Source organism: Mya arenaria, chromosome 7, assembly GCF_026914265.1.
Source record: "Mya arenaria isolate MELC-2E11 chromosome 7, ASM2691426v1".
NCBI classification, from domain to species: Eukaryota; Metazoa; Mollusca; class Bivalvia; order Myida; family Myidae; genus Mya; species Mya arenaria.
In genome coordinates this window covers 28,233,858-28,249,656 of record NC_069128.1, presented here as the reverse complement: position 1 = coordinate 28,249,656, position 15,799 = coordinate 28,233,858, and the positions used below count along the sequence as shown (strand labels likewise).

The 15,799-nt window shown below is 33.7% G+C and overlaps 1 protein-coding gene and 1 long non-coding RNA gene across 2 annotated transcripts; both read left to right on the top strand.

Annotated features, from left to right (window-relative positions):
- Positions 1-1,293: 1,293 nt before the first annotated feature.
- LOC128241048 (uncharacterized) lies at positions 1,294-12,379 on the top strand. Its single transcript, XM_052958034.1, has 7 exons — positions 1,294-1,360; positions 3,345-3,437; positions 5,410-5,460; positions 5,689-5,754; positions 6,688-6,777; positions 11,808-11,859; positions 12,367-12,379. Exons 2-7 carry the CDS (start codon positions 3,368-3,370, stop codon positions 12,377-12,379), a joined length of 342 nt encoding a protein of 113 aa, XP_052813994.1. The 5' UTR covers positions 1,294-1,360; positions 3,345-3,367.
- Positions 12,380-12,390: 11 nt separating this feature from the next.
- On the top strand, positions 12,391-14,582 carry LOC128240299 (uncharacterized). The gene is made up of 4 exons (XR_008262113.1): positions 12,391-12,426; positions 13,519-13,593; positions 13,748-13,789; positions 14,463-14,582. It is a non-coding gene; the product is annotated as an uncharacterized LOC128240299 (long non-coding RNA).
- The last annotated feature ends 1,217 nt before the right edge of the window (positions 14,583-15,799 follow it).

Below are 15,799 nucleotides of genomic sequence, written 5' to 3'. Positions count from 1 at the left end.
ATACTTGTAATGAATAGCATTTACATATACTTGTGATGACTATCAGTTACATATACGTGTGAAGATAATCAGTTACATACACTTGTGACGATAATCAGTTACATACACTTGTAATGATTATCAGTTACATACACTTGTGATGATTATCAGTTACATACACTTGCGATGATTATCAGGTACAAATACTTGTGATGATTATCAGTTACATATACTTGTAATAATTCTCAGTTACATACACTTGTGATCATTATCAGTTACATACACTTGTGATGATTATCTGTTACATACATTTGTGACCGTTATCAGTAACATATACTTGTGATGATTACCAGTTACATACACTTGTGATGAGTATCAGTTACTGGTACTTGCAATGATAATCAGTAACATATACTTGTGGTGATTATCAGTTACATACACTTGTGATGACTATCAGTTACATACACTTGTAATGATTATCAGTTACATACACTTGTGGTGATTATCAGTTACATATACGTGTGATGAGTATCCGTTCAACATATTCTTGTGATGGTTATCAGTAACATATACGCGTGATTAGTATCTGTGTAACATATACTTGTGATGACTATCAGTTACATACACTTGTGATGACTATCAGTTACATACACTTGTAATGATTATCAGTTACATACACTTGTGGTGATTATCAGTTACATATACGTGTGATGAGTATCCGTTCAACATATTCTTGTGATGGTTATCAGTAACATATACGCGTGATTAGTATCTGTGTAACATATACTTGTGATGACTATCAGTTACATACACTTGTGATGACTATCAGTTACATACACTTGTAATGATTATCAGTTACATACACTTGTGGTGATTATCAGTTACATATACGTGTGATTAGTATCTGTGTAACATATACTTGTGATGAGTATCAGTTACTGGTACTTGCAATGATAATCAGTAACATATACTTGTGGTGATTATCAGTTACATATACATGTTATGAGTATCCGTGTTACATATACTTGTGATGATTATCAGTTACATATACGTGTGATGATTATCAGTTACATACACTTGTGATGATTATCAGTTACATATACGTGTGATGATTATCAGTTACATACACGTGTGATGATTATCAGCTACATTTACTTGTGATGATTATTAGATAACACATTAAAGCACTTGAAATTTGTATTATAATTAACGATCGTATACAATTGGTGTTAGGAAACCATTTACCCTGTCATTATCGTCATCATCATGATTTTGAAATGCCTCATTGAATGTTCAATCGTCATTTCAGCATTCCAACTGGTACGTCATTTGAATGACCTGCATCCAGACTGTATAAAACTTGCACTGACGCAATTGAGTGGTAAAGAGTATTTTCAATAGACGCTTAGAAACAAAGAGAGAGAATATGTGAAAAGAACAAACAAACAAAATATATCCTTACATTTTACCTAACTTTTGAAGTTTGTGAAAAAAGTTTTCCTAAAAAATAACATAAACAATAGCCTAAAGATAAATTATCATAGAACAGAGGTAGAGGCTAGTGATGTATCGATGTCTGAATATAATCGAATATTTGTTTGTTCTATTTTGTTGATGAGCAACATCGGCGATAATCGATAATGATCATCAATAATCGATTTTCATTGAGTTTTAATAATTTACTTAAAGGCCGTAAATCCACTTGAACAATATCATTTGTTAAGGCAAGAGTACCAATGCATGCAATAAGTTGGGCAATTTGGGACATAAAATATATATTTAAATGCATTTAAAAGATAGTTTATACCGATTGGATTATAGATTGTGATTTTTGCCGCTTATCTTACACTAGTAGATGGCTGTTATATTTGTTTAAATCTGCATGATAAAGACGAAACTCCCTTTACCTCCTGTTGTTGTAAGTCTCTGTAGAGTTCACTGCGAACACAGTTTTGTATATAATCAATCCCAGATACTCTACAATAATTATATGCTTGAGGTTTTACGTTTACTTTTTTACATTTTTAGTTTCAGTTTCTTGTCTATTCCTTTTATTCTTTATATTGTTTAAAATGGCGACAAATGTTTGAAGGTTTGACTGTGATATCCTTAAAGGTTCAACGCCATTAAGGATTAAATAATTAGAAAAATAGTGCGTATATAACTGTGATAAAGTCTCGGATTATGTTTGATAAAGCCCGATAAATGAATAACGCTTTGCAAACAATACCTTGGTAGTTGCCGGACCCATTTTTAGATTTTAGACTGGGAAAATAAGTAGATAGATCTAGAAATTGAACTTGAAAAAATAAAGCTCATGTTTCTTAAATAAATGTGAAGCATTTTAGAATAATATTAATAATTTTGTTTAGTGAAATATCGCCGATTAATGTGTATTTTTAATTGAAAATATTAAGAATGTGTTATATAAGAATATTTCAGTATATTACCAATGAAATATATCATAGACATTTCCTCTATTATTTGACACAAAATCGTTTGTTAACAGAATTGTAAATTTACATTGTTAGATTTAATTAATTCATATTTCGTTATAATTTTTCAAGTATTACATTTGACCTGGGAGTAAGACTGCATTTGACACAATATCTGGAAATCTGCAAAGACAACATAAGAGCCATAATGCCAATATTGGGCGAAAGGGCCATAGATGGAAGACTGCCTAAAAACGGAAAAGGAAAACCATATTTTGATTGGCTTAAATTTGAAAATAAATATTTTAATTAGTCTAAAAATTGTATAATTCTGAACTCATTTAAGTTCAGTTTTTTTGTTGTTGTTTTTTAAACCTGAAGATCTTTTTTAAAGGTTTGAACCTTTTAACGATTAAGAAATGTATGAACACCAAGACAGAGAAAATAAATGAATTCCTTATTAAATGGATGATTTCAAATTGGCTGTGTTGTTTTGTCTCATACTTTCTTATTGACACTCCTCAGCAAAAGAACGGAGCCATTTTAAAACACCAGAGAAATTATTATACTTTGGATGTTGTATATTAAATGTTTGATCTGCATTGAGCGTTCCATGGGGTCGTTTTAATAAAGGATTTTAGACTTATCTCCAGTTATATTTAACCTGTATAAACGGTATAAACGTCACAAATGACAATACATCGATTTTTTACTTCCAAAACTCGATGTTCAAATTCAATGCTGAGATCAATTAACTTAAATCTGTAGCAAAATAACTAAACTTTGGCACTAAGATCGATTCAATGTACGACTAAAATCGACTAAGATTGTTATTAAAATGTCAATCAGAAGTTCAGCTTTAGTTATCTCTACTTTGGCATCTCCATGTAGTTTTCACTTTGAAAGTGTTTATGTTTCTCTTGACCATAGACAGGTTCAGCAGTCATGCGACAATGCCGAAGAATTGTGCTTGCAGTGGACAGAACCATCTTATCCCTTACCAAAGCAATATCCAAGGGGACGGTACGTAACATATGCGTGTCTTATTTTCTAGTTCAAACATTAAATATTTTAAAACGATGGTGAAGAAAGTTATGATAAACTAACCTAAGTCACCCTCGATGACACGATGTTGCGCGGGAGTGTGGTCTATGCTATGTGGGGGATACCGCAGTAACCGGACAAACCCACTTGGTCGGCTTGGTGACCACTTACCAAACCCAAATGCGCCCATGATATTATTATTCTCAATTATTTGTTTGCTATATGCTCTTACAGTATGACAAACACCTTTAAGGCCAAATTGTTGAGGGTTAACATACACTTCATATGTTTTAATCGACCTCAAACAGTGTTAAGTAAGTGACTACACCACGCCCGCTTCCTTCTTCCCCTCCTTCCCTCAATCCTATCAATGCCATACCCCCCTACCACCGTGTATTTCTCAATCCACTTTTATAAGAAGTTATATTTCTATAATTATAGCATCCTACCATAAAAATGGCATAATACTCATATTGTACCAGTTATTTTTGAATAGTTCAATCACTTCGTACCAGCAGAAGTGAATAAAACAATTCCTGAAATATATTTTTTCAATTATTTGTACTCATCTTATCCCTGACAATGAAAACAAAGATAGATTTAGTAAAACCAATTAAATTATGGTTAATACTCAATTCTGTGATTTACTCAATGTTTATGTTATGCATTTCTGTAGCCCAAATGCTTATTTATTTTGTTCAATATTTTCTGCAATAAATACTGGTTAAACCAAACAACGTTAATAATCTGCTAGACATATCGCTAGGATTTATAAATTCACGACCCGATCATTTTTTGAAAACAAATATCAAACGAAAACAAAATTCCTCGTAAAAAATAATCTACCGTAGTTTCACGATACGTTTCGCTTTAGATTATGAAGAAATTATCTTCATTTCGAGAAAGCCCTTTACGACTAAAATGCCCTTTGCTATATGTTTATGTCTAGTGCTTTTGTTGTTAAGAGTCTGATGTTCTGTTGTGTACTTTTAAACAAGAACAAAACAGTTTAGATGCTAGACTTGCATTACAATTGATACGGGAGATAACAACTTAGTAATAAAATTACAAAATAGAGTTGTCGCTGTGCGCCAAAATTATGTCTTTCCATGTTTCCAGTAACCTACCTGTTTCAATGTTATTAGTATATTTGGTTTGTGCCTTCCTAAAATATTTTACAAATTATTGGCGTCAACAATGACGTCCGTTCAATAGATACTGCTGTTGATAATCGAATAATATTGTTCAAGAATAATAAACTTCGAAGAAAAATTAGTAGATTTAGATTTACTATATTTGCATTGGTCGCTAGATATTTCCTTGCAAAATAAGGAGAGTAATTTAAGAACAGCATTACCCTATGCGGCGTCACGTTAGCAATAAGGATATTTTTAGAAGAGTTTACAATAAAAGTGACCTTGACGTCGATTTGTTTAATATCATTTACTGCCCACCACGTACAACATACGAATTATATATCATGGTCCTGAGTCAAATATTTCTTGAGTTTTCAGCCAATAAAGTTTTCTAATTGCTTGAACTTATAATGTTTGACCTATTACTTCTTGGTTCTATTTTACTGGTTAGGTTCAACCTACCAATGAGGTGTCATGATCCTAAATGAAACAGCCCGTTTGTCCCTTTTAACAGTAGCATTGACATTTGTTATTATGTCCCCAAAGACTAAAAGGTTATTTACTTTAAGTGGCTTTTTGTGGTTCAACCGAAAAACGTTTTAGAGTTACTGTGATTTTTAAACTTGGTCGTTCTATTTATTTATTTACTTCTTAACACAGCATTTTGATAACTGTGTACGTATCAACCTTAAATCCGTTTCAAATGCGAAATAAATAACACGAACTTCAGATATCACAGGCACATTTAACTTAGTTTTGGAGAAGGAATAAAATGCATTAAACGGCTTCCATTTCATTTCAACTTGGCGTTTCAGGGACAGGCGACGTGAGAAGGCAATGTTTACATACAGACAGTTACTACAAAGGTAGTAGTTTTATAAAGATGATAAAAGTATTACATCTGATGGCTGTAATATCAAAGTTACCTCCGTTATATAGTTTCCATGGACACTCTCTCTTATTCTTTAAATATTAACAATGCTACAAGATGATCTAGTTATTTCTTAAAAATAATTAGTTTCAACCTTCAGCTATTATCGATAAAATACAAAAATGGAATTGCAGCTGAATTCAGAAACTATCATACTATCTAGGTATCTACGACCAGTTTTACCCAGACAACGGAAACAACGCCCCTTCATGTAGAACACATCACTCACGTAAGTATTTTGTTCTCATCTCAATTTTGTACAAATCTTTATCCTCATATGCACCTTCATTTTTATGTTTAGACTGTAGGCTTAAGTAACGCAAATCGATATCAGGTATCGTTAGATCTACTTTTTGACATGAGTTGTTAATAAATTAATGCGACTGTGTTACAAAATGGGACGTATTGATAAAAATAGTGCGGACAAAAAACATTATAAAATACGTTCATAAGATTACAAAGTTAATGTGAATTTGAAAGCAAGCAAAAGAATCTCTAATAAATCTTGGTGAAGGAATAAATAATTAAACTAAAATATATCGGGTTTCATTCCATTAACTTTACGCTTGCAATTAACTCCTCATATCTAGGTTTATTAGTCACTGTTAAGAAACTAGCTAATTGTATTATATTTTCATCAATTTACATTACTTATTCTTGATTATGACGGGCACTTATCGCTGACAGTTTGGGTCACTTCAAACAAATGGATGCGATATTTATTGCCTGTAAAAGGAATTGTAATATGAGTAAAAACACGCTTGTACTTACAGTATATTAAGGTTTTCAGAGATTTCATTATATATTGTATTCGTATGATTATGTATGGAACTATGTCCTCTGTTGCACTATTTAAAGGCACATTTTGGCGTGTGCATTTGTTTACATTTATGAAAAAAGAAAAGAGTTACTGGTTGTGTTTGGCCCAATGAACGCCTTATACCGATACAAATCAACAACAATGATAACTTTGTTCAAAAGTATGTTCATAAATAAAACTTCTTCTGTAACTGTGGTTCAGTGGTAACAGTCACTTATACATATCAATCCCATCTGTCCACGAAATACGTTATTTTTTTATTCTTTTTTCCGAAATTTTGAGCTTAAGGAAATTCCTTGTAAAACTCATGCATCCTTTTAACCCTATTTTATTTCGTTACAGTTTGGTATAACCTTTCCCGGGTGAGCACAGCAGTTATTGCCGGTGATAGCACAACCAGCTGCCTTATCGACATTGTATACCATCTTAACTGTAAGTGTATATAACATTTGAACGCTCGTTTAAAGTTGGGGGGTACATGGTGAATTCACAAGCACCAATTCATTAATCAGCTTGACCTATAGCTCCAGGGTGAGGAATCACGTGACTGAATTTGGTTCTCACATAGGTCACCACGGGTCACAAAAATGTAAACAAACAAGTAAGTGACGTTGAGTTCTAAATTATTTTTTGACAGAAAAGATATCAAAATATTTCTTAGCCTATAAAAGACTATGCTATGTTTTGCTTCTACACGTGTGAACTATTTTAGAATTGCTTGTTGGTAAATGATGCAATCCTTGGCCAAAATTTTATCGTTGCATCGTTCTACAAATTCCGTCAAGCTGAAATTTTGGCAAAGGATTGCATCATTAAAGTGCAATCAATTCTAAAATATTCCACACGTGTATAAGCAGAAAATAGCTTAATCTTTTAAAAGGCTAAGACTATTCTCATATCGTATCTGTCAAAAGGCTTATTTAGATGTTAACGTCACAAACTTGTTTGCTTACATAGGTTGTGACCCGTGGAGACCCATGTGAGAACCCAATTAAGTCACGTGATTCTGCACACTGAGCTCGTTAGAAAGGTGTTTAAAGCCAAACATCGTTCTGCCCAAGATTGATTATAAGATTGAATGAAGTTACATGTTGAATAGTTGTTGGTGAAGTATTTTTCTAGTCAATGTCCAATTCATTCAGTATTTACTAATTTATTTTAGGCAGATTGTGAAAACAGCAAACATCTGATATGAATTATTATATAGAGATTAGTACTGGTGTCCTTTATGAGAGGCCTTGCATATATTCCCATGGCCCGTTCCCTGTATAGAGATTAATACTGGTGTCCTTTATGAGAGGCATTGCATATATTCCCATGGCCCGTTCCCTGTATAGAGATTAGTACTGGTGTCCTTTATGAGAGGCCTTGCATATATTCCCATGGTCCGTTCCCTGTATAGAGATTAGTACTGGTGTCCTTTATGAGAGGCCTTGCATAAATTCCTATGGCCCGTTCCCTGTATAGAGATTAGTACTGGTGTCCTTTATGAGAGGCCTTGCATATATATTCCCATGGTCCGTTCCCTGTATAGAGATTAGTACTGGTGTCCTTTATGAGAGGCCTTGCATATAGTCCCATGGTCCGTTCCCTGTATAGAGATTAGTACTGGTGTCCTTTATGAGAGGCCTTGCATATATTCCCATGGTCCGTTCCCTGTATAGAGATTAGTACTGGTGTCCTTTATGAGAGGCCTTGCATATATACCCATGGTCCGTGCCCTGTATAGAGATTAGTACTGGTGTCCTTTATGAGAGGCCTTGCATATGTACCCATGGTCCGTTCCCTGTATAGAGATTAGTACTGGTGTCCTTTATGAGAGGCCTTGCATATGTACCCATTGTACATATTTGTTTTCTTTTTTTAGATTTCTTCACCCACAACAGGGATCGATGTGCATGTCAAAGTAATGCTTTAGTTTATATGATTTGTTTTACCGTATTCTTCATTGTCTATAAGTTCATGGGGCGCATATTATCAAAGGTCAAACTGGCTGCTTACGACAGGTAGTCACTTAATTCTGGTGGAAAAATTCTGCCACTTTGCACAACGACGGTTTTCCAATTTAATTTTCTATTTTACACAAAAATAATTTGGTTGTCACATGAAATCCACAATTTAGATATTTGTTGGTCGAATACCTTAATTTAGAGCATGAGTGTTTCATTGTTTTGTTGTTTTATGTGGGGTTTTGCTTGAACTTCTTGTTTTGTGTCCGTTTCATTCTTAAATCATAATTCGACAACGGCGACAGTTAGCACTATAAGCTTGTTTAAACCACCAGCGACTGCTTACTGTGTTCTTTTAAAGTACCAAACTGCTTAACCTAACATTAACTAATAACATTAGTTATGGATACCTTTTGTTTCTTGTGAGGTTGAAACCCGTCTCGTGAAGTGTCTTTTTGGTCTTTACTAAAATCACTAAAGTATAATTTGTGGCATTTCGCCAACAGTGTAGGTTAAAACCGTCTCGTTTAGTGTCTGTTCGGTCTTTAATAAAATCACTTAAGTATAATTTGTGGCATTTCGCCAACAGTGTAGACGTGTTATGTGCGCCTTTGTGGCGTTGTTTTGTAAAATACTAATAGAACGTTTGTTTGTTTCAGAGTCACAAACATTGCAAACAGAGTGCTCACAGATTTCAAGCTATACAGGTATGTTTTTGAAATTGTAGTTGAAAGAGTGGTTGTAATTGTAACATGAATCATGAAAATGATGTTATGTACATGACTACATTATATTGCTGTTTCGTCATCAATTTTATCTTATACAAATACCGTACTATTTCATTTCGACCACAGATTTGATGGACATTAAAACAGGAAACAAGTGCCTCAGTCAAAACTCTGGTATGTTGATGTATATCGTTAAATACACATTTCATGTTTTATATGTACCGAGTTAAAATATATGTGCATAACAAAATTAATCTCCTTTAAAATACAACTGATCTATTCATTGCCTTCTTGTTGTCTATTATATAATGTTCTCATACTTATTATCTTTGTATTTGTAACATGACCTTTAGATAAATATTCATGGTATAATTATTATTATGATATATTCAATTCCTTCATATCGTAGAACTTAATTTAGTTTAATGTTGTCATGAGCTTTGGTAAATGAACACCGTGTAAAGTCATGAAGTATGTATGCATCGCTAAATATTTAAGCACGAATAAATTTTAATACTGAAATAGATAGACAAAACATTTACCGTTTTATTATAGTTGTACAAACAATTAACTATTCTGGGGTTTCCTTCACTACCTAGAACTAAATAGCAACGCTTATAAGAGAAATGTACGGTACGGTAATGTTTATTAGAACCGCGACTAACAGAATCTTATATTGCAAAATTGATAGACAAAACAGTTACCATAAAATTTTGTTTGTACAAACTTTTTACCAGTCTGGGGTTTGCTTCACCATCTGGAACTGCGTAATCCTTCATGCAGGAAGACTCTGGTAAACGATATGTACGGTAAGGTTTATAAGAATCGCGACAAACATATTTGGGTATATTTGTACAGATTAGAGTTATCAGCGTAGAGTATCACGCGCACACCAGCAACACTCACATAAGCGCAGGACGGGAATCAAACTCGGAACGCCTCTCTGAGAAACGACTGCGCTAACAATTGTGCAATTTAGATAACTTCGGTCGTGTATTAAAATATTGACGTGCTTTGCATTTACTTAGTTTTCAAGTATCCATTTTCAGAGGTATTTACAATATGTATCTTTTATTTTATATATTTGGCATTTGTTATCTTAAAACAGTTTTTAATCATTGACTTGGCGAAAGTGTTTGTCTTTGACGCTTGATAGTAACATATCCATCGACAATTTGCAGATTTCTTTCGGCATCAATCAGTCCACGTCCGTTGCCGTTGTAGTAAGAGGTTCCACGTCCAAAATAGTGTACAACATTTATGTAAGCATACGTTAAGATATCCTATGTAAACAAATGGGAAAAGTGGGTGCCGGTGACCCCGTACTTAGTTGCATTTGAAAGAGTTTATATGTGGACAAGGAATATGTAGCAAATAAACCGAAACCAATATTACAAACACACATTAATGACATGGACAGATTGAAAATAAGTCATACCACTTGAAATAAAAAAACCCATCATGAAATGCATTACTTTTATCAGTAATGTGTTTTCGATAATTTATTATCCTACTTAAAATTAGCAATCAATATCCTTTCAAATGATTTTAAATTTATTTGGGGTCATTAATCACCAATACTAAATATTGTAATTTTTACGCTTGATAGAGTTTGAACGCGTGTCTGCATTTGTTCATACAGCATGAACACAAGAAAAGAATCAACCAATCTTTAAATATTCACATAGTTTTTACGCATAGTGTTGTGTATAAAGAAACATTGACGTTCATATTGTTTAAGTTTTACTTTTCACATGTCAATTATTTTTGATAGTGATGAATACTTATTTTAAATGTTAATATAAGGATTGATAGTGTGTTTACCTATGTCCGCACGAGATATTTGCTTCCGTCCTCTCCTACCTTTATAGAGTATCAGAACACGAAAAAATTCTATCGATTCTGAATTGAAAATTAGATTTGTTGAGGAAAGTGTCAATTTTGAGTAAATATCAAATATGATGTTTCGTGCAAACGACACCAGGTCCTTCTTTAAAACAATTATAATAATAACGTATTTTACAAACAAATAGCGATTCTAAGTCCATATGTACGTGTTTGTCCACGGCTTTCCATTGACTAGTATATTTCTGCATTGGTTAAACAGTTATGATTAATATTTATATCGGGTTTTACGGTGTCATGTTTTTACATGGCTTGGCATTATCTCTATTGGTTTAACAGGAATAAATAGTTATATCGGAGTGGTTTGGCTTTATGTCATTTTCAAGTTTCTTTTCTTCACATGTTAATAACTCATTTAGACTTAAATAACATTGAGAGCATACATAATTAACTTAAAGTTTCACTATGTCCTATCACTGACATTTAATCTGTGTTTGGTTTCTATTACTCGACAATATGGTTATGACATTAAGAATAATACATCGTAAGCAAATAAAGGTTCTGTAAAGGCAGTTACGAAATCAGGAAAAATAGACGTTTCATTCCTCCATAGGACTCATTTTCCCTTATCTCGTCTAAAAATGATAAAAAAAAATAAAATAAATGATAATAAACACATAAACATCATTTGGAGTGTGATTTGAATTCATTCAAAGATTTGGACATTGAAACAGTAAACATATACGTGTTCCGTGGTACATGATCAATTCAATTAACATAATTGGCATGATAGATCACGTGACGTGACAAACATTTCTGAACAATGTAATAAGTATTGAAGTATACAAGTCAACAAGAAGAAAAAACACACATGTATAGAAACCAAAGTAGATATTAATATACCCTTATCATGAACCTGCACATTTGATTTATTTTTCAGTGGCTGGAGATATGGACGGCTGTCGTCGACACGACAACGACTACGAAAGCAAGTATTCTTTTTCGCACAAATATATACATATATGTAAAGGTTATAGATATAAGACGGTTTTTTTCAGCACTTTGTTAAAGTTAACAATATTGTTTACGTCATTGTTGTTAATTTTAAAATCGTTCTTGTCAGGAAGTTGTGATCCGCAGTGTTTTAATAATATGTTTTAGGTAACTATTTTGCGGTACTTGTTTTTTGCAAATATATGAGCACATCTTAAAACTTTCACCTTTTAAATTTAACAACGTTGTTAACGGAGTTAACATAGTTTTGAACGATTGGCTCTAGCTATCATTATTAAACGATTTTAATATAAACGTTTGTAAGAGTATAGTCAGTAAAAATAATGTATTTTAGAAAGTATTATGTTTGTATATAATACAACCAGTGATATACTTAAATTAGGAAAGGAAAAACGAAATGAATGCATCGCGTATGACCAAACCTTTAGTGTGTTGGAAGCAATGAGTGTTCATGTAAGTTAAGTTAATTTTCATCTTATTTTCAGAACTCATCAATAGTCTGTTTGAGCAAGTCGAAAATGCGGGTTGTTCATCACATCAACAGTGTAAGCCAATTTTCACCTGATTTATAAGTTTGATTTGTGCCTTTAATTCCAGGACACGCGCTTTCTATTTTCTTAAAAGGCTGTCATACGAAGAAACACTTAAACAAATTATAACATTTTCAGAAAAACCTACGAAAATAACGCTAAGCTCGAACCATCGCTCAATTGGGTTGGTCGATCTTGAATGGTTTTACGGCATGGGCGTCATTTAAAGTTTTAAATAATACTATATCGATCGGTATTGTGTTTTCCCTTAACTTCAAATAATCGAATAGTGTACGAGCCTCTTACTCTGGGTATTTTGTTTTGCAATTGCTTTTTATCGGCTTTGGATGATAGTTTAAATCTCTCTGCCTTTAAACAAGATATTTCTTCTAGACATTTTGATACCCTGTATTTCATTGTATTATTGTTCCTGTATATTCCATTGATTTATTGTAGGTTATTCAACCAAACAGGAGACTAAATTTATATGATAACCAGTACTTACAACGTTGAATACTTAATGACTGTTCTAATTTGCTCAGATTCTGTAGTTTATTAATTTAACAACGATGGTGCAACAACCTATTATAACATTATATCAGTTATGCTCGTTTGCACGATGATACTCGAGAGTGTGGTTTTGTGTTTTGTGTGTGTGACCGGGGTACTCGGCGGTAACCCACTTGTCCGGCTTGGTGAACACAAACCAAACTCACTTGCGCCAAGGCCGGGAATCGAATTTGGGACGTTCTGTTGAAAAGCAAATGCGCTAACGGAATACCATACTCATTCTTTGACATGAATATGAAAGAATGTTCTTTTTAAACACATTTTAATGACACACATTGTCATTAGAGAGAATGCAAAACAAGACGTGAACTTAAGCTTTCACGGGCAACAAACGTGTACTAGTTGGGATGAAAAGGGGTATATCGTATAATTTTACATATTTACTTCGACACTGTTCACATAAATTGATGACGCAGTACACATGAAGTAGGCCGCATTTACATCTACCCTACATTTAGCAACCTCTCTTAAAGTAGGGAGGGCATGCAGTGGATTTTTTTGGATATTATCATGCCGTTTTATTTTGCCTTGTTGCAGTATGGACCACTCTTTACCATATAAGTGACTATGGGAGCTTCGACTGTATGAGCGATATGATTTACAGAGCTGTTGGTAGGATGATTATAATTACTTCATTTTTTATTTATATTTGTATATTTTTTTGGATATCTAATAAAAATCGAAATGAAGTGCTCTTATGCTCAGATTCAAGCATTTTTTTTCGAATCCACGCACGACTCTAACAAGCGTTCTATCAATGTTCCAGAACGGTACCCGGACGCTGGCAGCGACCCATGCTTTTGCGAAGGTACAGTATGCATGCGTTTGGCTAATAACCCGAAATTGACGCAAACATGTGTTTCGCATATATCGACGAGAGCCGCCAAATGACGACTTGAACCTGTCTGGCAATTTCTCTTGTCGTCTATGTATGGGCTTTCGGAAGAGCAGCTTCGGAAAATGGCAAAAGAAAAGAATAGCTGAATTTTTTTTTAAGATCAGTGCTTATACAGACTGACAAATACTTTGCAATTGTCAATTAGTAAAATGGCTTTGGTAAGAAATAGACTGTTGATTACATTTTCGTAATTCGGTATGAATATTCCGCCAAACAACATAATTATCTTTTATAAAGACGCATTAGACTGTTCGCATCAGAGCAAAATGCCGTGGGCTCAATCCCCGAAAATAAACATAGCAAATTGAGCAGCTCGTTACACACATATTGGTGGAAGTAGCGGTTTTGGACCATATTCATGATACAATTACTGTTGTCGGGTCACTTGGGTTCATGGTAAAAAACTAACGTACATGCTAGGTCAATCCATGGGCGTCAGTGTCAAAGCGAGTCATAATATGTACATTTGTACATGCAATGTTGTACAATGTACACATGCTGGAATAACGTTGCACAGATAAACAGTTGTTGTCTACTAAAAAAAGCACTCATGCAAGTATGATTCCAAATCTCTGTCCTTTAGATCGGACGACCACTGCCGCTACATCAACCACTTACGCCACAACCACCGTCAGTAACACTGGAGTACCACAAGCATGCTCAGACCTCGATGCCATTGCATGTCAAACAGACACTAGTCGGTGCCAAGATCATACATATGCGAATTTCGCTTGCCCCAAAACATGCAATATCTGTTGTAAGTTTTAAATCTGTAATTTCTCGAGCAAAAATACTATGACTCTTTTTGCAAACTTTCCCTAAATCAACACAGATTAAAAAATGGACAGCAATTTATAAAAGTATAAACTTATTTAAAACTGATTTCATTGACTCTATATATACTATTTTAACATGGAATTCCTTGTGTTGTAACAAATGGAATGAATATAAATGTAATAATATATTTTAAGCAGCCTGTGATTTGCAGGCTAATTGAATGCTAAGATGCCGTTTTTAATACGTAAATGCATGTACAAGTCTGACCATTTACTCCTTTGCCATCATAAGTACTATCAGCTACGTTGTTGTTGTTTTTCTTTTTCAGGAAGTAAGACATCAAACGTAGCAACGCTAGAACATTATCTTTTCTTTGTTTTCTGTAATAAATCTGTAACCAACTATTTAAAAACAATTTTGGAATGCACCGTTGTTGTTGTTTAATTCACGTATTGCTGAGTGGATTGTTTTATCAAATTATCAACGTTGCGCAAATACTGATTCTAGTGTACCCATAGAAAACTCGCGGAATGTTACTTGTATGAGTACATTTACAGTCGAAGCCCGTTTGCTCAAAACCACAGGGACCGGCAAAAATACCTTTAACATCGGGAAATTCGAGCCAAGTAGGAATGCTGACCTTCAGTATAAATAGGTCATTTACATCCAGTTCGAGCCAAAGAGGGTTCGACAGTATTTACCCGTACAAGCTCACTCAATTTCAAATCAACCTAGATAAACACCTTTATAATAAGGCTAAACGCCACCCGGGGTTAATTTCTATCTCGACTTACCTTTGTTTGATGTATTATGTTTGGGTTATGTTGCAATTTCATAACGTTACAATATATCATAGTGCTTGGGGTATGTTGCAATTTCATAACGTTACAATATATCATAGTGCTTGGGGTATGTTGCAATTTCATAACGTTACAATATATCATAGTGCTTGGGGTATGTTGCAATTTCATAACGTTACAATATATCATAGTGGTTGAGGTATGCTGCAATTTCATAACGTTACAATATATCATAGTGCTTGGGTAATGTTGCAATTTCATAACGTTACAATATAATCATAGCGGTTGGGGTAAGCTGCAATTTCATAACGTTACAATATATCATAGTGCTTGGGTAATGTTG

What these genes read in the sequence shown, in the direction of transcription:
- LOC128241048 (XM_052958034.1), top strand. Translation starts at nt 3,368, where the DNA reads ATGCCGAAGAATTGTGCTTGCAGTGGACAGAACCATCTTATCCCTTAC. An exon ending in AAGCAATATCCAAGGGGACG is followed by an intron (nt 3,438 to 5,409) that starts GTACGTAACATA and finishes TTGGCGTTTCAG; the next exon opens with GGACAGGCGACGTGAGAAGG. An exon ending in TACAGACAGTTACTACAAAG is followed by an intron (nt 5,461 to 5,688) that starts GTAGTAGTTTTA and finishes CATACTATCTAG; the next exon opens with GTATCTACGACCAGTTTTAC.